The sequence below is a fragment of the Anabrus simplex genome, chromosome 7 (assembly GCF_040414725.1).
Source record: "Anabrus simplex isolate iqAnaSimp1 chromosome 7, ASM4041472v1, whole genome shotgun sequence".
In the NCBI taxonomy this organism is placed as follows: domain Eukaryota; kingdom Metazoa; phylum Arthropoda; class Insecta; order Orthoptera; family Tettigoniidae; genus Anabrus; species Anabrus simplex.
Genome location: NC_090271.1, coordinates 204,448,257 through 204,472,367, shown reverse-complemented (window position 1 = coordinate 204,472,367; position 24,111 = coordinate 204,448,257). Strand labels below are relative to the sequence as shown.

Below are 24,111 nucleotides of genomic sequence, written 5' to 3'. Positions count from 1 at the left end.
TGTCCTTTAGAGCCGATGTAACATGTGCCTGGAATCTTTCAATCGTATCCCAATGTTTTCCTTTCATGACTTCTTTTAACCGAGGAAACAAAAAAAAGTCAGCGGGAGCCAGGTCAGGACTGTAGGGAGGCTGGGGAACCAATGGGGTGTTGGTCCTGGCCAGGAAGTCGTCGACAATGAAGGCGCTGTGACTCGGTGCGTTGTCGTGATGAACTTTTCACGAGTCCTTGATGTCGCTTCGGCAGCGCGAGACCCTCCTTTTCAGTCACAATGCGGAAAACGGTTGTTTTTGCCATGTTTAGAGTTTGTGCTATCAATTGAAGGCTCAACCATCTGTCAGAGTTCAAACAATCGCGCACACGGGTCATTTTCGTCGACTCATAAGGTTGATGGCCGTCCACTGCGAGGTTCGTCGGTGATCTCCTCTCGGCCCTCCAAGAACGACTTGTGCCATCGGAAAACTTGTGATTTGGACAAGCAATCAGTCCCAAAGGCCTGCTGAAGTAATGGAAACGTTTCGGTAGCGGACTTCGCAAGTTTAACGCAAAATTTGATAGCGTACCATTGCTCTACAGAACGATCCATTGTTTGCCGTGTTACATGAACTCAAAACGGACTTGACGGAAAAGCACATCCTGACTCTCCGGCAGCTCGCTGCCGAATTAGACAAAGAGCGTTTGAAGCTAACACCCCCCTCCACCTAGCCCAGCAGGTCAGAACACGCTGCGGTGTCCAGTTGCGTCAGAAAAAACTTGGTCGCATTACTTATGGAACGCACGTTGTATCACCACCAACTCTCTTCCTAGAGCACTATATAATAACACAGATTTGTCATTTCCTTTTTTAACTGTAATAACGAATGCTAATTAGCATTTATGTTGATAACGTAGGATGATGACCGACTCATTGGCTGAATGGTCAGCGTTGAGTTCTTCAGTTCAGAGGGTCCCGGGTTCGATTCCCGGCTGGGTCGGGGATTTTAATCGCCTCTTCTTCTGGCCCGGGGACTGGGTGTTTATGTTTGTTCCAACACTTTCCTCTTCATATTCACACAACACAACACACTACACTACCAACCACCACAGAAACATGCAATTGTGATTACATCCGTCCATATAGGGTTGGCATTAAGAAGGGCATCCGGCCATAATACAGGGCCAAATCCACATGTGCAACACAATTCGCACCCGCGACCCCACAGGTGTGGGAAAAGCGGTAGAGAAAGAAGAAGTTGATAATGTAGGATGATCCTCACATCTTAATGCAGATTGAAATAATCACCACTGATAATCACATTAGAACCACTTTACTACATCTGATTAACACAGTATTTGGATTACAAATTATCCATTTCATAGTCGTATCGATGATATAATCTAATGGTTTCGTAAGAAAATATTTTCCACTTAATCGATACCTTTTATTTTGCCTTAGGCAATTTATAATATCATTAAAAATAACAGTACACGTTTCGATCACTTTGCGATCATCATCAGCTGTATACACACAAGCGGACAGGATTAAGTTAAAAAAATTCTCAATCATTTCCCATTATTTTAACACTAAACAATTCCTTAGACAACACTTTCCGAGATGATTTCAATTAACTGGTACATATTTTTCTGCTGGTTAGAGATCGTGCAACAAGCTATCCAACCTGACAACTCCTAACTTAAACCAATAGTGAATCCACCTTTTGAACGTAGAAAAGGACAAACAATTGGATCAATCTTTTCTATACATTTTCCAGCACAGTAAATTGAGACTAGGAAGAAGACTAGAATTCAGTGAAAGAAGAAGCACATTCTAGTTAAATACATTTCTTCAAGATTACAACATCCACTTCTAGTATTAAAACAATAAGTGATTTTAATTAAGCCTTCGGGACTTAAATAGATACTAAAGACATTTTAGCTTAATAAGATAGAAGTTTTGCAATCGAAACCTGTACTGTTATTTTTAATCAGAACAGTTAAGACATTTAGAACCACCCAGCAGCCAGGCACATCCTCCTGAATGCTAGGGATGCAACTCAACTTCTCATTCCACCCAATAAATTTAGGTAACTACAACATGTAATGAATGAACCCCCAACCTAAAGGTTGTTTGAAGTAAGGTTAGAGATTGTAGATAGAGCAGACAGTAACCAGTAAAAAACAAAAGATATTTCATATCTTGTGCTTGCATCTTAATGAAATTTGATTATATCAGACAAGATTTCTGGCTTAACAATAGAGGTAGGCTCCTTTTTACATAATACTGGGGATTTCTACATGGGAATGGTTAACTAGAAGTTTCAGTGACTCTGCCTACATCACAGCAAGCTTTAAATAACTGTTATTATTTTCCTAACTTACCCGTTTACCTAAGACATACGGCACTACAAGGTCATCTTCAGCATGCAGTATGAGTACCGGAGAGGCCACCTGGGACAGATGTTTATCTGATTCAAATTTCAGATTGTTTGCATGAACTGGATCCAAGAAACAGGTATCAAACCATGGTAATCTCCTGAAAAACTGGAAGGCCATATAAAGACATGTTAATGAAAGCAAGATGACGACATGAAGGTAAAAAGGAACAACAGAATCCTTCACCCTCGCATTTCAAATCACATACAATTCTCTAATAAAATTAAGACTTACCTTTGCAAATGGATGCTCCCTTATTTCATCTCTCAGGTTATTAAAAGGTGACTCAAGGATCAGGGCCTTGACTTGAGTGCCCTCATCTGCAAGTTTATGCAACACATGGGAAGACACCCTGTAAACATACATTTAGAACAACTTGAAAGTCAAACACACTAGGGCAAGACTTGTTTCCAATGGATAATGCAAGGAAAGAGCAAAAGAGGAATGAAACATAAACAAGATGAAATTGGTACATAAGAGTATATGTTATATACATTAGCAGTTTGATTATCACAATATTACTCTCAAATTTCTCCTCTCATTATTATCTCTAATAATATTGCAGCATAAAGAAAGAAAGTTGCGAGTTTGTTTGTATAAGCAGGGTAAACTCGAGAAAATTATACTGAAAGGTGTGATAAACATCAGACAACACGCATGAAAACGTGTGCACTGGGACCAATGCTGATCACACTCTTTCTAAAACAAATGTTAGCAGAAGCCCTTTATTTCAGAGCAGTGGGTTATTAAGCATTATTTTCTAGTTACAATCTTTCACAATTAATATTGGAGGTTACGTTCAACCAGGTGCAACCAGGAGGAATGACATTGGCCGCCATTTTGAAGCTGACAAAGCTTCGACCTACTGGAGTGATCGAGACAAAACTCAAAGGTGTGAGTTCAATATTCCTGACCTCTGCACACTTAAAAACGTGGATGCCAGTCCACTTTCCTACGGATTATAATTTTGTGTTCATTTGTAAGGAATTTCAAGACTTTGTCTGTATCCATAACTAGGCTATCACAAATATGCACCACACTAGTCAGTTTCACACGATTATGTTCCTAATCCAGATATAGGCTACTGTATCACGCAACAAATATTCGCTACACTTCACTGTACCACTCAACACAAAATAAATGAATGGAATGCGAAATACAAGCACAAACAGGCTCACAGTTTTCCAGCGATCTCGCTGCTAACTGGCAAGCAAAACTGAACATTCCTGAGGCTAACGGCTTGCTGCTTGAAGGTGTAACTTATCCTGTGATGTTCAGGAATTCAAGGCCTTTTCCCGTAATCATGCAGCTGTGGCGACGGCTATTACCCGAGTTGTAAATCAAGTTTCTTTCACGAGGGATGACAAATAACATTTTCAGGGCTGGGAAAAATGTGATCGTCCTAAGCGGTAATAGCAAAAATTTGTGACGCGATATAGATTTTATAGATTATATAGATTTTACTACAATAAGAATCAGGACTTCGAATTTACGATGCGCTAAGCGGGAAAACATGTTAATGAAGAACGCATTAATGAGGTTTCAGGTATATGTGCAACCACAATCACATGGAACTTCATGGATGTCAGGTGTTTCAAGAGGTGGTCAAAACAGGGATTTGAGCTTCCAGTCTGTGGTGAAAACTAGAAATTATACTGTACTTCCTAAGAATGCTTTAATCCAGTTCTCATATTTATTTCTTTATTTAATACAATGAGCCAGGAAAACCTACATTCATTAATATGATTCAAGTCTTTGATGATGCACAATGTGGTATGAAGTAGGACAGGGATCTTCGAATACATACAGTAGAAGTCCAATATAGCGAGTACGGCATATAACGAGAATTCCGTTATAGCGACGTTTTTTCTGTCCCTTCAAAATTCCTATATTAACCTGTGTATTATCCTTCAGTTACAGCGAAAGCCCTATCACTGACGCATCCATTATTACGAGCGATTAAGCGCGCACGATTTTTTCCGTTACTGTTATTTATGCACCCCAGTGATTAAGTTACATGCAATCGATTATCTTAAATATTACCCTGTACTGGTACATTATCTCCTCGATTTCAGTTTTTGAAAAGGTCTACGATTTTCTTCTGAACACTCCCAGACACAAATGGCTATTCAAGGTAGTCAGCAACCACTGCACTTGAATTTAACACAGATTCTGGCATATCACTTCGTGACTGAAGAAAATCCTGAAGACTACGTGCCATGTTTGTTGCCTGCACAAGAGTCAAACTCTGTTGAACACTTTGAGGTACATCTTCCTCTTCCACCTCATCATCACACGGATTCCTATCACTTATAATATCTGCCACAAACTCTTCTTCAGTGATTTACTTTTCCACTAACACATCACAATTTAATTAATCAGTAAGATTTACACTTGTTGGCACATCCAACTTTTCACACAAATGCCTCCCCAGTCTCCTCTGTTTCTGCATCCAACTCTTCACTTTCTACGATGTTGTCTTCTCCATAAGCCACTCCAGCTTTTCTAAAGCAGTTCCCGATTACCTCTTTCAGTGTCTCCATGCAGCACTGAACATTGCTTCCAATAAGTTGACATTGTTACATAACATATGCCAGACCACACGAGCTCGGTAATGCCACTTCACCACGTGAATTATCCCCTGCTCCAGTGGCTGCAGAACTGAGGTAGTATTTGGAGGCAAAATAAAACTTTCACATGCTCCAAATGGCGAGGTACCCAATTGTGCAAGGAGCAACTGTCTTTTCGGCCTTCATCCGGCAGGAGTTCTTTTACGTGCTAGTAAATCTACTGACACGAGGCTGATGTATATGAGCACCTTCAAATACCACAGGACTAAGCACTAAGCCAGGTGCGAACCTGCCAAGTTGGGGTTAGAAGGCCAGCGCCTTAACCATCTGAGCCACTCAGCCCGGCAATTATGGGAGGCTTCAGTTTATCCATCCCTGTGGAGTTGGTGCACAAAAGAGCTGTTATCCGTTCTTTTGAGCTTTTGTCCCCAAAACACTTGTTTCCCTTGAATTCAAGGGTTTTATTCAGCATTAATTTGTAGAATAATGCAGTCTTGCCTGCATTATAAATATCTGCCGGTGAATATTCTTTCAAGGCAGCTAATAGTGTCACCATCCGCCATGAAGATGCAACTTCCTTTGGGACACTGTTTGCTTCAACATTTACAACCTAGAACCTATGAAGCCAACCAGTACTCCCCATAAATTCGAGAAATCCAAGCAAACGTGCAAAGGATCGTGCACGCTTGTATAACACGAGGCCATTGACAGGAATGTTTCTGGTCCGCATTTCGACAAACCACATATAAACAGCTTTGTCCACCTCCTCATAGACTGCTGTCCTCATCTTTCGTTGTGGGCCAAGGTAATCAGCATCAATATTCGGCTTTATCTTACTTTTCTGTTTTAAAAAAGTAGATGGTGTTGAAGGGCTGATGCCATACTTCTTCACTATTTCTCTTTTTTTTTTTTTTTTTTTTCTTCCCAAAGTATTTCACATTTTTGTTTTAAAGAAAACTGCTATCGCTTCTTTTGATCCATATTGGTGAAAGAGTTCACTGGCACACTAATACACATGTTGCTTCACGAACGAAAGATAAACAATGAACGCATCATGAGACGTGAATAAATGAAATGCAGTACTGAAGGTAGACATGTAAAACCGTAACGTTCAGTGGTTGATTGTAAACGTGGTGTTCCTACCCAGCCAACAGCGTTAATTCTTATGTATTGATTACTTTAAGATCGATATCCAGCTCGACCAATCGCTTACATGTATGAAAAATGGCTACCTGAACCGTATCCTGTAAAAGCAAATACTGTAATCCAATCCGTGCACCCCACTATTTGAAGATAACAGTATTTTTAACAATTGAAAATTGGCCTTAATTTGCTTTTTATGCATAACAAATTTATCCTACATACAGTTTACAATTTGCTTTACGTCGCACCGACACAGATGGATCTTATGGCGACAATGGGATAGGAAAGGCCTAGGAGTGGGAAGGAAGCAGTCGTGCCCTTAATTAAGGTACAACCCCAACATTTGCCTGGTGTGAAAATGGGAAACAGTGGAAAACCATCTTCAGGGCTGCCGACAGTGGGGCTTGAACCAACTATCTCCCAGATGCAAGCTCACAGCTGCGCGTCCCTACTACATACAGTAGAACCTCGCCAATTCAAAATCGGTTATTTCAAAATCTCGCCTAATTCGAAGATCTTGCTCCTGGAAACATGAAGTGTGGTTTTGCATGTTATTTCAATTGCTTAATTCAAAATACAGACTATTTGTAATTCGAAGAAAAACGTCGGTCCCATTACCTAAATTCAGACTGTTAATTCATAACTGCCTTTACATTATAAAAAATTAGTGTTTTACAGAGTAATTTAAATTCAAAATTTATCCCCGTCATGATAGAATGCATCTTCCAGAACGTACAGGGTGGTTATCTGCACTTTCACTCACTTCGGAGTGTCTACAGTGTGCTTCATATTTGATAGGTTCGAGTGAAATCGTAATTCTTTTATATTCAGCATTTTAAGGAATGCCACAATATCACGTAGCAAGCAGTGTGCAGAGAAGCAGAATCCGCAAACACTGGCAATGCCGAGAGTTGGCGAGAAAACGTGGCTCATATAATCAATTCGAACACACCGAACAGTATTGTCAATGCTGATGAAACTGCATTGTTTCTTTTAATGCCGAGCCCAAGCAGACTTATGATCTTAAAGGAGAGAAGCGTCAGCCGAGAAACTGTATAAGGGTTGGGGTTATTGTACTGTGTTGCAATGCACACGGAAGCGAGATACTTTATCCCTTTGTCATACGAAACTTCCATAAACTACGATGTTTTAAAGGCGTCAGGCACTTTCCATGCAAGTACAGGGCATATAAAATGTATATAATACAGTAATACAATGAATAAAACACTTGCACATGAGAGTCAACATAGATTTCTCCTCATCTTTGAATTATGCTTTGTTTTTCTTTCGTTGTGTGAGGTTATGTTTGTCAGTGAGTTATCTGAGTGCATTATCTGAATACTGTAAATACACCTTGTTGGATACATTTTGGAAATAGTTTTTTCCATGACATTTGAATCATGCAGTAACGGGTCTTAGATTAACGAGGCTATACTGTAATGACGCTCAGTACCGGTACACCAAAACTGAATAAGATAATCTTTACATGTTGTTGGTTAGGCAACCCGCTCGTCAGAATTGTGATGTGTTTGCTTACTTTCCCCTGATTTGTAATCGGGTAGTTCCGCCTGCGTTTTGTACAGAATGTGCTGTCTGGTAATAGAGACATGTTATGCAAAATACCTGGTGATTAAAACAGGATGAATTTCAATTATATTTTGAAGAAAAAGGCTACATTTCAATTCATTATACTGGAAGTTCGAAATTCGTTACAATGAAATATTTTAACACACTTTAAATAGGGAAAAGGGAAGGGGCCTAAAAATAATTCTGCTATTCTGAACATTTTGTTAAAGTGGCATTCGTTACAATGACATTTTACTGTATTTTAGTAATGTTGGAATATGTTGGCTTCTGTTGATTTGTTGACAGATTCTGAATATTTTCAGAAGAAGAGCTTGGGGTGTAGCAAAACCACCAATCCATAGAAAATTGCTGAGTGTAGGCATATAACATCATAATTGGCAAGAAATGCTAGCAGGCCTATTGGCAAATCAAACAGTACACCACTAAAAATGAAGTGTCAGAACGGTATCTATGAAGTAAGAGTTCATGTACGTAGGGATGTAGATGTAAGGAAATTAAATTCAAAGAGCTCAGTAAAGCAACAATCAAAGAATACAAAAAATCACAGCGAGTGCACGTGTAAAGGATGTTAAAGAGTAAGTTTAGTTCGAATGGATTTGCATTTTACATGGCAAGCAGAAGACAGAAGTACAAATGCACAAATTGTTCAATTCTCTTGGGCTGAGAGGCAGTATTCTTGAGGTTCTCAGCTCCTACTAAACAGACTGAGATAAAACCTAGTGCAGAGAAAGAGGGAGGTTTTTTTTTTTTTGTTCAATCCAAACCGAATGACAGACAAACTTTCAAGAATGATGAATATCACCTCCGAATTATGTGTAGTATCAACCCTCTCAAAATTGCAACAGAACGAATGTGCAGACTGGCACTATGTTCTAAGATAATCTAGTTTTCCTCCATTCCATTATTTAAGGCGTCCGCTTTTGTAGTGTAACGGTTAGTGTTAGTGGCTGCTGCCCCCAGAAGCCCGGGTTCGATTCCCAGCACTGCCAGAATTTTTTTCTTTTTTTGCTATTTGTTTTACGTCGCACCAACACAGATAGGTCTTATAGCGACGACGGAATAGGAATGGGAAGGGAGCGACCGTGGCCTTAATTAAGGTACAGCCCCAGCATTTGCCTGGTGTGAAAATGGGAAACCACAGAAAACCTTCTTAAGGGCTACCGACAGTGGGGTTCAAACCCACTATCTCCCGGATGCAAGCTCACAGCTGCGCGCCTCTCTTCACATGGCCAACTCACCTGGTACCAGAATTTTAAGAATAGCAGGGGGGCTGGAAGGTGTGTTTGAAAAGAGCACCCCCTTGGGATGAGGACAAGAGTTCACATCTAAGGTTACACTTACCCTGTTCCTAGCGAATGACCCCACACAATCAGCAGAGCAGAATCTCCTACTCTCTCTGCTAACCAATGGTACATATATTTCCCATCAGACACAACTCCTGCCTCACTTGGCACTATAGGACTGGAGTCACCATAACCTGTAATGAAGGCAATAATACTGTTGAATAACATCAATTTACGAGGGTGAGAAGATATTACACAAAATTAAATTAACAGTTGGTTCTACGCCCTTTGGTTCTCTAGTAGAATGTTAAAAGGAGAAATTAAGCAAATTGAATGGTCATGAAATAATTCAGAATTTGAGATCCAATATGATATAGCATCTGATACCATCTGCAACTATTACCAACACTTATAAATTGAATCCTGGTATATGATAATCTTTACTCTAATATTCTCATCTTAAATCCAAAAGTATGCACACAGACCGCACACAGTATAATCTCAGTTACTGGTCGCCCTTCTAACTATCAGTTTTTGTTAAATATCACATTGTTAAAACTATAAATACCATTGGGATATTTCCCAATGGCGATGTATTTGTTAATAATAATGTCACTCTTTTCCATCCTTCCCCATACACAGCAATGTGGAAGGTGCAGTGCAATCTTGGATTTCAGTCATTGTTTACAACTTGCTCAGTTAGTGCAATATACTGTCTGTAGTATAAACTCTGTTTTTGCATCAGGTTACTGCCTAAATGTTATTTTTTGTGCAGTATTGTCCCCAGTTTGACACTGCTAAAATAGCTGAAAAAGATCAATTACTAGTGTTGATATTATCGCAGAAAATGGACATTATGAAACATTAAAGGAAAGGTGAAAGTGCTATGAGTATTGTTGCAGCTATTTATGGAACATGAATGATAGTCAATGATATCAGCCATGATGAGGATAAAATTAAAAGTACAATTTCATAAATGTAAACCATCAACAGTAATGTGAAAGCTTGTAAAACAATGAAACTAGTGAAAAACAAACACCAGTTGGATACTGTTAATGGATCAATGGTTGCAGCCAAAGGATTTCCTTTTCAGCAACAAGAACAATTGCAAAAGCTGGTGATATGAACAACAAGCTTGGTGCAGGTCTGTCTTTCACAGAGAATACAGACTGGTGACAAATTTAAGATATGTCATGGTGTTAGACAGTTGGACAAAACAGTTGAAGAACTGAATGCAGATAATGCAGAGATTCTTTTTATTCTATAACCCATCTATTCTCATACCTGTCATGGCCTCAGTGCAATAAACAATTTTCTACTGTATAAGTTATTGATAACTAATGATTTGAAAATGAAATCAGAGGAATTACTATCAGCAGGAGTGTTAAACTGTACAAATACTACAGCATTGAAATAACTTTATTTCAGAAAAAGAAATTCCTACAAATAACAGCGGATTGGATTCACCGATACTGCAATTATGAAATGTACTACTGAGTATTGAAACATTAACTTTTAGAGGAGATTCCTTGATTAAGGAATACATTACATACATACATTTACATCATCATTATTATAGACCGTTATGCCTTTTAATGTTCTTGTAGCAAGTAGGGACCCTTTTCGGAAGGAGTCCTACCCAGGGAGTGGCGCCCCTGCCTATGTGAGTCCTAGAGCACACTGACCCGGTGTATAACATCTGGTAAGGGTCCTAGCTCAGGGTCACGAGTGAAGACCTCAATGACTTCTACAGCGGAGAAGGTGGACTTCGGTACGGTGGAGATGGCAGAAAAGGGAGCCTTGTATTCAGGGATTAATATGAGTACAACCTGCTGCCTTGTAGGTTGAGGTGACTGGACCCATAAGGCTAAGGGAGAAAACCCTTTAAGAAAATCTCCGTCTGTATTAGGCTCAGCAGGTCAACAGAGGGATTACTGAAGAAATTGCTTTCAAGAATAATACGAGCCTCGGATGTAGGAATTCACGATGACATCAGTTTGGTGCAAGTGACGGTTTACAGCCCGATGTTACACCAGCTACCCAAACCAAACGAAGTCAAAGTATCAGAGTGCGAACATTAAATATCCTGACATTGACAAACAAAACTCAAGAACTGGTCAACCTCATGGAAAGGAGGAAACTTCTGATTATAGGCCTGAGTGAAACAAAGTGGAAGAAAACTGGGAAAATGAATATGAGATTGGACTATAGTCTCTACTGGTCTGGAAATGAAGTAGAGTCTAAGAATGGAGTAGGATTTTTAATACATAAAGACACAGATGCTTGTAGTGAAATTGAGTTGGTTAGTGAAAGGATAATTAAGTTATCTGTGAACTTAGGGAGGGAAATGGTACAATGTGATCTAAGTCTATGCTCCACAGGTAGGATGCTCAAAAGAGGAAAAGACCAACTTCCTTAATAACTTGGAAGAACACGCTGAGTATGACAATCTAATTGTAATGGGTGATTTTAATTCACAAGTTGGCTCACAACAAACAGGATATGAATCCACACTGGGCCCTGATGGAATGAAAACAGAAATGAAGAGGGAGAATATATGCTAGATATATGCATGAGAAACAACCTGATAGTGAGTAATACTTGGTTCAAGAAAAGGGACTCCCATAAAATCACAAGATATAACTGGGATGATAAAATAGGTGCAGTAATAGATTATATTCTGATAGATCAAAAGGTATGGAAAAATGTCAATGATGTCAAGGTTATTCCAAGTGAAGACCTTGGTGGAGACCATAGACTGTTGGTTGCAGTTACTGCAGAGAAAAGTACCTCCCAAAGTCTGTAACAAAAGAGTCCCAAAAATAAAAACTTGGCGACTAACTAAGCCAAGTGTAAAGGAAGAATTCAGGGAAGGTGTCCGCAAGTTGTTGCCGAGAGAAGAACTGAAATTGGTAGATGAAGAATGGGATACTCTAAAGAAGGTTGTAGTTGGTACAGCAGAAGAAGTATGTGGACAGAGTCAAATAAGAAAACCTAAAGAAACTGCTGGTGGAATGATGATATTAAAAAGGCTATCAATGACAGAAACTGTGCATGAAATACAGGAGAAGCTGTCACCTTACAGAAAGAAAAAATTACAGGTCAAACAGTTGGTTGTAGCTGAAAAGCAGAAATGCAAGAAAGATCTGGCTACCAAAATAACACAGGATGGAAATAAAAATGTTATACAGTATTGTTAAGAATAGAAGAACTCAAAATGAATCTATCCAATCTATAGAGCTTCCTAATGGTGAGGTGACTAGGGATAAGACCAAAATATTACAGGAGTTCCAAGGGCACTTTGGAACTTTGCTGAACTGTTATGAAAATGTCACTCCATTAGACAACAAACCTTATGATTTTGGCAGCACATATACCACTAGTCTGACATGGTTGGAAATAGAGACAGCAATATCTAAGCTGAAAAACAACACATCAACTGGATCAGATGAATTAGTGTAGAGATGATCAATGCACTAGGAGAGGTTGAACAGCATTGGATGTACAGGGTACTAAAATAGAATCTGGAAAGAGAATGTAATACCCAATGACTGGAAGCAAGGAGTCATCATCCCATTGTTGAAAAAAGGTGATAGAAGAAAATGTACCAACTCTGCTGTCACATGGCCTCAAAATCTACAAATCCATCCTTGAGAGCAGGATTAGAAAATATGTTGAACATACACTTGAGGAGGAACAACACGGATTTAGACCTCATAGATCAACTATAGACCTCATTTTTGCCACCAGAATGCTCTACGAGAAGTATTGGGAGAAAGGTAAAACACTTATAACTGTTTTTCTGGACATCGAGAAAGCATATGACCATGTAAAACGCAGACATATATGGGAATGTCTGAGACATAAGAAAGTGCCCAATGACATCACAGAACGAGTACAACGATATTATATGATAAAACCAAGTGTTGTGTCCAGGTCCAGGATGGAAGTTCAGGTTGGTTAAAAACGAAGAGTGGAGTCCAGCAAGGAAGTTGTCTTTCACCATTTCTTTCCATAATCATAATGGATGAAGTTTTAAAAGCAGTTAAAAGAAAGGATCCAACAACTAATGCCCTGGTTTTTGCTGATGATGTAATGGTAAGGGGTGAGACAGAAGCAGAAGTACAAACTAGACTGGATCTCTGGCATGAAGCTTTTGCAACCTTAGGTCTCAAAATCAGCAAAACGAAGACAGTTGGCTTGGTGATGAGTAGAAACTCTCCAATTGTTCATCTAAGAATTGGATATGAGGAGATGGATATTGTAGACAACTTCCAGTATTTAGGTAAGTCCGACTCGTTGGCTGAATGGTCAGCGTACTGGCCTTCGGTTCAGAGGGTCCCGGGTTCGATTACCGGCCGGGTCTGGGATTTGAACCTTCATTGGTTAACTCCAATGGCCCGGGGGCTGGGTGTTTGTGCTGTCCCCAACATCCCTGCAACTCACACACCACACATAACACTATCCTCCACAACAATAACACGCAGTTACATACACATGACAGATGTCGCCCACCCTCATCGGAGGGTCTGCCTTACAAGGGCTGCACTCGGCTAGAAATAGCCATACAAAATTAAAATTAAAAAGTATTTAGGTAGTGTTCTGTCATCAGACAATACCATACATCAAGAGATTAGCAGCAGAATATAGAAAGCTTCCAAATTCTATCACGTACGTCAAATACTTTGGGATGAAACATTTCCATTAGTTTCCAAGATCACCGGGCGAGTTGGCCGTGCGCGTAGAGGCGCGCGGCTGTGAGCTTGCATCCGGGAGATAGTAGGTTCGAATCCCACTATCGGCAGCCCTGAAAATGGTTTTCCGTGGTTTCCCATTTACACACCAGGCAAATGCTGGGGCTGTACCTTAATTAAGGCCACGGCCGCTTCCTTCCAACTCCTAGGCCTTTCCTATCCCATCGTCGCCATAAGACCTATCTGTGTCGGTGCGACGTAAAGCCCCTAGCAAAAAAAAAAAAAAAAGTTTCCAAGATCAGCTTGTACAAAATATATCTAGTACTTATATTGACGTATGGCCTGGAAGCAGCAACACTTACTGGACCAACAAAGAGTCGTCTTCAGGCAACAGAAATGAAGTTCCTCCATTCTTGTCTACAAAAAACAAAAATGGATAAAATAAGGAATGTGGATATCTGGCAACAGCTTGGATTGGAAAGAAGCTTACTGGAGACTCTAAAAGTGAAGAGATTGCAATAGTATGGTCTCATGAACAGAATGGACCCTCACAGGACTCCTCGATTATACTTTGACCACAATGTTCCTGGGAAGGGACCAAGAGGAAGGCCTCGTGATGTTTGGGAAAAACAGATACTGAAGGACCTTGAAATTAGAGACGTGAACTGGCGTCACATATATGAGCAGCATCTGTGGATAGAAGGACAAACTGGAGGAGGCTCGTATACAACCGCACCCGGCTTGCTGGAGCGAAGAAATGATGATGATGCCTTTCAGCATTCAGTCTGCAATCCTCTGTGAATTTACTAAGTGTCACCACAATCCTCTATTTGCAACTAATGCTGTGGCCTCATTTAGTTCTATAACTCTCATCTTTAAATCGTTAGAAACTGAGTCTAACCATCGTCATCTTAGTCTCCCTCTACTTCTCTTACCTTCCATAACAGTGTCCATTATTCTCCTAGCTAACCTATCCTTTTCCATTCGCCTCACATGACCCCACCACCGAAGATGATTTAAATGTACAGCTTCATCCATAAAGCTCATTCCTAACCTAGCCTTTATCTCTTCATTCCAAGTACCCTCCTGCCATTGTTCCCACATGTTTGTACCAGCAATCATTCTCGCAACTTTCATGTCTGTTACTTCTAACTTATGAATACGAAATCCTGAGTCCACCCAGCTTTCGCTCCCGTAAAGCAAAGCTGGTCTGAAAACAGACCGATGTAAAGATAGTTTCACCTGGGAGCTGATTTCCTTCTTACAGAATACTGCTGATCGCAACTGCGAGCTCACTGCATTAGCTTTACTGCACCTTGATTCAATCTTACTTATAATATTACCATTCTGGGAGAATACACCTCCTAAATAGTCATAGGATATAAACTTCATAGTTTTGATCCATATTGAATTGTGATCGCAATAATAATGATTAAACTAATGTAGTAATGGTCCACATTTTCAATACTAGAATAGGCAATATTTTTGAATTACATTACTAAACTAGAGACTAGTTTTGGCCTTGGCTGGCCATCTTCAGCCATAATTTAATACATCTAATAACTAAACAAATGTACAAACACACAATTGACATTCAGAAAAATGTACAAGAATACAATATTGACATTAACATCTGGGATGAACTATGTGTAAAAGTAGAAAAGTAAATAAATAAGGCTCTAAATCTTAGCATCTGGAGTATTCTCATCATCCAGACTCTTTCTTGCATTAATATTCATAGAACTGTTAGTTCCAGCACTGCTAATCATTCACAAAAATGAAATATGTATACTTATAATCTTACAAACACCCCTAAACCAAACCAAACTGCAGCCCCAATGGGCCGGCTTCAAACATTAATTATAATTACCGGTACGCGACTTAAAAATCTCGAAACTTTACATTAAGTTTTACCGGGGAAATTTCGTCAGCTTCCTCTGAAAACTTCTTTCAGTTCAGCAACTTTGATCAGCCAAACTCTTCGAAAAATCTAATACTCGTAACGCCAAACCAAACAACAACCGACCACAAGTAGTTTTTAATATTCTAATCTAATAAAATACAACCTATTAGATACATATGCGCCCAACATGACGGCAAAATCCCTTTTTTTCTTTTCAAATCTTCCATTGTAATTTGGTTAACGGTATACTGTTCGTAGTCAGTTTATGGAAATTAAGCCTACATCAATTTTCAAGTTTATGTTGAACTCGAAAATACGGTTTTGAAAGTATCGATTCTCAAGTTCTCTAATGTATTATATTCAATTCTGCTCATCACTAATCACAATCAAATTGGAAAGAGAAAATATATCATTAACACTTCAGAAATTATGTTTATTCGCGACCTTGTGCTCAGCTGGAAAGCACGCTCACTGTACAAATCTGTAAGAGTGCGAAATAATACAAAGTTTTTAAATGTAACATCCGCAAATAAAACGACTGCGGTTTTCATAACATTTCAACACAAAAACGTGAAATTCTCAGTCTTATATTAGGACCAAAACAGCAATAGGCAATCCAAAACCTCCTATGGCTTTATGTATGTAAGGTGTAACATCTGTTCTGGTCTCGATAACATAACCGTATACGATGATATTAAAATACTAAATTTGTTTAGCTTAAGAAGGAACAGTTTTGATTCCTGCCTGAAAGCCCAGCGACTATACAGTGCCCTGAAGGAAGTACCGAAAACCGGTTCGGTGATACACTAAAAAAAAAACAAGTCTGCAAGTTCACTGCCGATCGCTTTTCCAGTACGGTACTTCCTCAAATTACTGCAATGAAGGGACGTTAACACCACTATCCGTAAGTTTGCCACAGCCGTCCTTTCATGAGATACAGTTTCTTGAAAAACGCGTGATCGAGGATTTAGCGTTGATAGGACTGAAATTTCTGGACGGTTGATCCGGGAAATCGTTTCTTCAAGGAACGAATAATGTGGGATTTTTACAACCTGATTTAATTACGATGCTCGCAAGACCATGTAATTTGAATGAATAATACGGGAAAACGTAGTTTCCGGGAACGTATAATCAAGGTTCTACTGTATACACAATAAGTTCAACTATTATATCATAAATATATCCTCGTTTTAGTGATCACTTGCTTGGTTAAGCCTGTCAAGGTTTTGGCACCAGGGAGTAACTTGATGTTATGAGCTCACAGCACTAGACAGCAATCCTAAGAATTTCGGTCTGGCACACAACGTGTTAAAAACTAAAGTAGTCACGTCTTTTTTCAGGTATATTCTGCTATTAATTAAATGTTTTCTTTGTTATATTTTTCTCATTTTATTGATCTCTCATTAGTTTTGATAGATTGAAAACTTCAAAGTGGCTCAATAAGATAGTCAAAATTTAAACAAAGAAATTTAAAAAAAGCTTACTCCTGTAGTCGAAGGCAACCACATGACAATCAAGATTCTTCAGAACTTTGTACAACTCCAACCTGTGTGGTGTTGCTCGTGACCCTGAGTTTCCATGCATGTACAGTATGACAGGTTCACCATGACCAAGAGATTCTTCAAAGAAATCTTCACTAGCATTTTGTCCACTATCCTCCAAGGACTTTGGAAGGATATGCCTGAAGCAGAAAAGTGATGTTTAAGATTTTTTGATATATAGTTCCTGAAAAATATTAAGTAAATAAAGAAATAAAAACAACAAACCCCATATATAACACTTATATTCAATCCAATAAAAATTCTACTGCATATCACCAACAATATATTACAATTAAAACTGGCTTTGCTGTGCATAACCTTCAATGTGAGATAGCTGTAACTTATATAAGGGGAAAAAAACAATGTTATCCTCCTCTTTTGAGAGAGAGAGAGAGAGAGAGAGAGAGAGGGGGGGGGGGCACCTTCAACATAAAGGCTTATACTTAACAAAGCAATTAGTCTGGTCATAATAATAAAAACTTACTGTTTTGAAAGAGGACCCATATCTTGTTTCTCCACAGTAAGGACAGTACAGTAGGGGCTAAATTCTGTCTACATTACTCATGTATTTACTGGTTAAGTAAGAACCAGCCATGTAGTGATTTTTCTGTTGGCGTATGAGAGATTCTTTGCGGTGTTGTCAGAGTTCAGTTGCATTGATGCAACCATACAAGAGTAACATGAACTATTTAAAGAATTTGCAACTTATCAACGTTACATTTTTATGAAAATGAATTGTCCACTAGATTGTTTAAAATTTCAAGATGATTTACATTATCTGGAAAAGTAATATATCTAAAGTGGATTGAAACTTATGAGAAATGTAAAATAATATCTTTTTTTTAAACAAGAAGGAAATATAATTTCAGTACAAATTTAGTAATAACAACATTCTATCTCCTGTTTTGCAAGTTAACAACTTTGTTGTTTTATTCAATTATAACCTATCATTTAATGAATAATAGCTGATGTACCCGTGCTTCGCTACGGAATTCTACATTGTATACAGAATTCTAGGTTAGGTAGAGTACACGTTGTGAGCAAGATTGTATGAAATTGCATAGCTCTTAACTTTACCCTAGAAACGTGACGGGGAGGTCAGCAAACATCTTTTCTCATATGAAGACTGAATTAGGGAATTTTCACTGTGATGGTAGCCCCGTTTGCATACCATCTGTCACAATCAGGTTGGGGAGCTTTCATCATAATGGTAGACACTCACTCTCCACCTGCCTTTTTACATCCTCAGAAAGACTTTCTTAGCGGTTTTCCCAACTGAAATGAACATATATTACAATGACGTCAGTAGGAGTGGCGCGATTAAACGCAATGCTTTCATACGAAATACTCGATCAAATGAAAAACAACACATTTTCTCACTTTTAACGAACAGGACTAAGCTACCGATCTAACAGTCCAAAGTTTCAGAGCTGGAATGACTAAGCCGCAGAATGCCGTGAGCCGTGAACACTCTTCGTCACTTTTCGGTGGGGAGGAGTTCGAATAGTGGCGACTCCCAGGGCAAAAACTACGCCCTTTTACTAATCTGTTTCCTAGGAGTACCCGATGAGTCGGAAAGTATCAATTCACTACACTGGCGGCAGAAAAATCTACCTGACTTTGAGGCAAATTTTTCCTCCAAGCCAGAGGACAAACCCCGTCTTCACTGCTAATTTGGAATAAAATGAATGTAGAATTTTTTTTTTTTTTTTTTGCTAGTTGCTTTACGTCGCTCCGACACAGATAGGTCTTATGGCGACGATGGGACAGGGAAGGGCTAGGAGTGGAAAGGAAGCGGCCGTGGCCTTAAGTAAGGTACAGCCCCAGCATTTGCCTGGTGTGAAAATGGGAAACAACGGAAAACCATTTTCAGGGCTGCCGACAGTGGGGTTCAAACCTACTATCTCCCAAATACTGGATACTGGCCGCACTTAAGCGACTACAGCTATCGAGCTCGGTATGTAGAATTTTAAAAAAAATTAAGAGGAAGAAGCTTTTCTTAAGAAACGGCTCTGTTCAGGGTTTAATGTTGAGTTATTTAGTGAAATGTGGTGCTATAATTTGGAATAGCCCTAACTGTTATTCCAGACCGGGCCACAAACCTTAAGTATGCCCACTGCACATTCAAAACAGCGCATCAGAGTAGGGATCGAATAGCTGGAATACTATGATGAACCAGTATGTTACGTACCAGCTGTATCAGAAAATGTATGAACCAGACGAATGGCATGGTAAAGAAGAAAGTTTTCTAACTCCCCGGCCATTTTCCGCCAATATTCAGTCAGGCTATTATACTCCGTACGCAGCAGTAATCCCATCTATCGGAGTTGAGAGGCTGCATAAGAAACAAAGAACATCTCAACAAACAATAGTCAATGTAATGTTATTGTTGATCAATGTTATGCGCTTTCGATATAGTAGCCCTTCACATTTAGTTTTCTTCTGACCCTGAAATACCACTCTTATCATAGTCGATACCTTTAAACTGAATAAAACATAAGTGACCGGAAATTGTATTCTCCATAACTTTTGTTATGTAGTACTTTTCGAAAGGACCAATAACATAGGTATTTAAAAATTACATTTCAGGTGCCTTACCCTAAACTACAATTTCATCCAGGGTGAATAAAATTGTTTATAGCTTAAACTGTAGTTTATTATTCCCCGACTCCATATACCGATTTTCATTGAATTCTGTGAGCCCATTTTCTCGTGATTCGATAATATGGACTTAGAAACAAAAATACAAATTCATGAATATCTGTGTTATCATAGCTGCTACGGTAAAAATGTATGACATAAATGGTCGGAAATTTAATTGTATATAACTTTGGTTATGTAGTATTTATCGATACGACCACTAATAATATAAATATTTGAGAATTACATTTTAGGCCTTCCAATAAATTACCATTTTACTCAGCGTGAATTAAATTGTTTACAGCCTAGATTCTGCGACTTCGCATACCAATTTTTAATGAGATAGGACCAGGAATAATGTAAATATTTAAGAATTAAGTTTTAGGCCTTCCCCTAAACTACCATTTCAGTCAGCATGAATAACATTATTTATTTTCTAGACTATAGCGACTTGTTTGCCGGCTTTGTATACCAATCTTTATTAAGATAGGACCACTAATGACATAAATATTTGAAAATTAAGTTTTAGGCTTTCCCCTAAACTGCCATTTCATTCAGCGTGAATAAAATTATTTGTAGCCTAGATTGTAGCGACTTATTCTCCGACTTTGCATACCGATTTTCATTAAGTTCTCTTTAGCCGTTTTCTAGTGATGCGTGTACAGACAGACAGACAGACAGACAGACAGACAGACAGACAGACAGACAGACAGACAGACAGACAGACAGACAGACAGACAGACAGACAGACAGACAGAAAAGAAAAAAATGCATTTCTTTGTTACTGTGGACACGACCGATACAGAAATACAATTCTTTTCAAATTCTGAGCAATCTACAGACAAAACTCTTTATTTTATATATATAGATATTCGTAATATTTGTAAGAAATCATTACAAAGACTGGGTCGCATTACTAGATATTTTAGAGAATTTTAAACTTAGCTATCTATCGCTTGCTATATGTATTATGTGAGTCTGACGAGATGTTGCGGCAGCTTGTAGGTACAGCACGAGTAACTAATACTACTCTACTACTCTCGTGAAAGACAATGCGAGCTCTCTGAATTGATGCATGTTCATTATCAAACTGTTTATTATACAGTATTTACAGTAAATGTGTAACGAACGCACAATTGCACTACCGCTTTGAAATCTAAGAGGAGAAGCTTCCATGGTGTGTAGAATTATTTAGTAAATAATACTGCTTTGAAACTTCACGACAGCACCTCAATACACAAGGGTCACCGCAGAGGGAACAGATGTTTATTGTCAGGCCTTGTGGGTTGAGATAGGCGCACGCGCGGTAGCCAAGCTTACCCCTCGCACCTCTTACCCCGCATACACAAGAGTTCTCGTCAGACGACCATAGTATCTATGGTATGCCTTATACTAGAGCACCGTACATCTGTATGGAACACTTCTCATCTGACCTCTATCCATAGATTAGATTCAGTCCAACATAAATTTCTTTGTTTATATTAATTTAAAGCAGGCTTCCCATATGATAATGTTGATTATACAGCCGTCCAACATTTGTTAAATCTGCACAGTCTATCACAATGACGTGAATTCCTGGACACAGTTTTCATTTTTACATTGCTCCACTCCTTGGCGAATTGCCTAATCTCCTAGAAAAAATTAACTTACACATACCAGAGAGACACACGAGGTTTAATCATACATTGTCTACAAATTGGCATAGAACTAACTATGCATTCTCAATGGGCCAACTGAACGAATGTCAAGACTGCTGAACAAAGTGGATATTGATATACAGTAAAACCTCGATTATCCATTCTAATGCCCAGAAAGGGGTGAACAGTTAATTTAAAAAAAAAAAGATAATAAATACTACTAATATTTTAATGGACTTCTAAGTACATAAAATACATACCGTGCAACCATAAAATGCAGTGCATTAAACCCTCTTTAAAACCAAATGTAGTCAAAGCTACAACAATACAAACTAAAAACCAAACCAAACCCCTTGGCACTACAGCCCTTGAAGGGTCTTGGTCTACCAAGCGACCGCTGCTCAGTCCGAAGGACTGCAGATTACGAGGTGTCGTGTGGTCAGCACAACGAATCCCCCCCCAGCCGTTAATCTTGGCTTTCTAGACCGGGGTCGCTATCTCACCGTCAGATAGCTCCTCAATTCAAATCACGTAGGCTGAGTGGACGTCGAACCAGCCCTCAGGTCCAGGTAAATAACCCTGACCTGGCTAGGAATCGAACCCAGGGCCTCCAGGTAAGAGGCAAGCCTGCTACCCCTACACCACAGGGCCGGCCAATACATACTAAATATTCACCTAAATTACCAGCAGACCGTAAATAATTAATTTACCTGGTGTCATTTAAGCTGCTTTAAAAAAATCTGTTGCTTTTTTGCACTCTCCTACAACTTATTTTCTTCTTTATGTCCAATCTGAGCTTCCTAATTACAAGAATGTCTGAAAAGTCTGTATCATCCTCTTGCTCCAAGAATTGCGTTAACGTTTCAGCCGACTCCAGTGCGGTCTGAAGCAGTACGAGATTGTTTGTGACGTATTCTTCTTCCCCATCCCCCTCACTTTCACTCGTCAATTCACAGCTGACTGCCAAGTTCCCGTTCACACTTTTATTTACTATTTCGTCATCAATTAAAACGTGATGCCCAGGCAATACATCGTCAGTATGAAGCTACTTCTCAATGTTACTTTCATCCACTTCTGTTATTTTCAATAGTCTTCAGGTTATCTTTGATCGTACATCCCTCATTTTCATCTTCATCAGTGAACCCATGAAAATCGTCGGCGAGCTCTTCGACATCAACATACAGTTTTCTCCACGATCGAGTGATGTTCTGAACGGTTACTAGATCCCATGATTTCTGGGCAAGATAAAGTGCTATCATCTAGAGAAATGAATTTCATTTTATGGTTCCGTATTGAACTTTGATTAAAACAAATTAAAATAAGTAAGTTAAATCCACCTTTTCAATACAAATTAAATAGTGTTTATTTAATTCACACTTTTATTTACTATTTCGTCATCAATTAAAATGTGATGCCCAGGCAATACATCGTCAGTATGAAGCCATTCTCAATGTTACTTTCATCCACTTCTCCAAAATGAATGTTATTTTCGATAGTCTTCAGGATATCTTGATCATCAATCCCTCATTTAATTTGTATTAAAAAGGTGGATTTAACTTTTTAATTAGGTTTAAGAAAACGCTTCTTTATGACTTGAGATTTTTCTAGAACTCAACCATCGACGTTTCTTCAGAAAGTAAGAGGCCTAGCAATTTCTGCTTATAATGCGCCCTAAAGGTTGCGATGACGCCCTGGTCCATAGGCTGAATTAATGAAGTTACATTAGGTGGCAAATAGGAAACAAAATGTTTCCATCCTCTGATTTCAACTCTGTATCAACAGGGTGAGAGGGTGCATTATCAAGAAAAAGGACGGTCTTTAATGCCAAACCTTTGGACGCCAAGAAATCTCTAACCCACGGAACGAACTTATTACGGAACCAAGTCCTGAAAATATTGCCTCATCCATGCAGATTTGTTATGACAATAATCTACTGGGAAATATTTCATCACTGTTCTTTCGAAAGAACATGGATTTTTTGCTTTACCAACAAACAGCTAATTTTAATTTATGGTCGCCACTAGCGTTCGCACAGCACAAGATGGTAACATGCTTTTTACTAGATTTGTAACCAGGAGCTGATTTCTCTTCAACAGCTGCTAGTGTTTTACTGGGTAAGCACTTCCAATAAAGTCCAATTTCATCAGCATTGTACAGTTGACTTGGAACAAAACTGTATCTCTCAATTATGCACTTAAACTCGTATCTCAAGTTTTCTGCTGCACTGCTGTCACCAACTTAGTTTTTCTTCTTCGATGTTTAATTCTCGAATGCCATGTCTGTCCTTAAATCTCTGTAGCCAACCACTGGACGCTGGTGAGGACCCTGAGAGCCCCATCTTTTTGTGAAAAATTTGTGCTTGCCTTGTTATAATAGAACTACTAATAGCTACACCTTCGCCTCTCTTTTGCTGAAACCACGTGAATAACACAGCATCCAGTTCTTTTAAAGATGATGCTTTCATTGTTTTTCTTTTAGCGAGTCCATGCGAACTGTCAGAACTCGCCGCAAACTGCAACACTTTGTCTTTATTCTTCATTAGGTCCCGCACTGTTGTCACACCCACACCGAACTCTGATGCTAAATTTGAGACTAGTTTACCTTTCTTTAACCATTTGATTATTTAAACTTTATTTTGTATGGTTAAAACTACATGTTTTCTTTTTACTGCAGATTTCGATCTCAACATTTCTCGGCTATTA

The 24,111-nt window shown here is 38.9% G+C and overlaps 1 protein-coding gene across 9 annotated transcripts in view; it reads right to left on the bottom strand.

Annotated features, from left to right (window-relative positions):
• The window catches only part of LOC136877043 (lysophosphatidylserine lipase ABHD12), a 159,332-nt gene that overhangs the window by 19,674 nt on the left and 115,547 nt on the right, over positions 1–24,111 (bottom strand). For 8 of the 9 annotated variants that reach the window (XM_067150852.2, XM_067150846.2, XM_067150854.2 and 5 more), the window contains 4 exons: positions 17,076–17,272; positions 9,053–9,188; positions 2,646–2,763; positions 2,358–2,519 (listed from right to left, as the gene is read on the bottom strand). In XM_067150852.2, coding sequence (XP_067006953.2) covers positions 2,358–2,519; positions 2,646–2,763; positions 9,053–9,188; positions 17,076–17,272 — 613 coding nt within the window. The remainder of the gene's footprint in view (positions 1–2,357; positions 2,520–2,645; positions 2,764–9,052; positions 9,189–17,075; positions 17,273–24,111) is intronic. The other variant, XM_067150853.2, reaches the window with a different exon arrangement.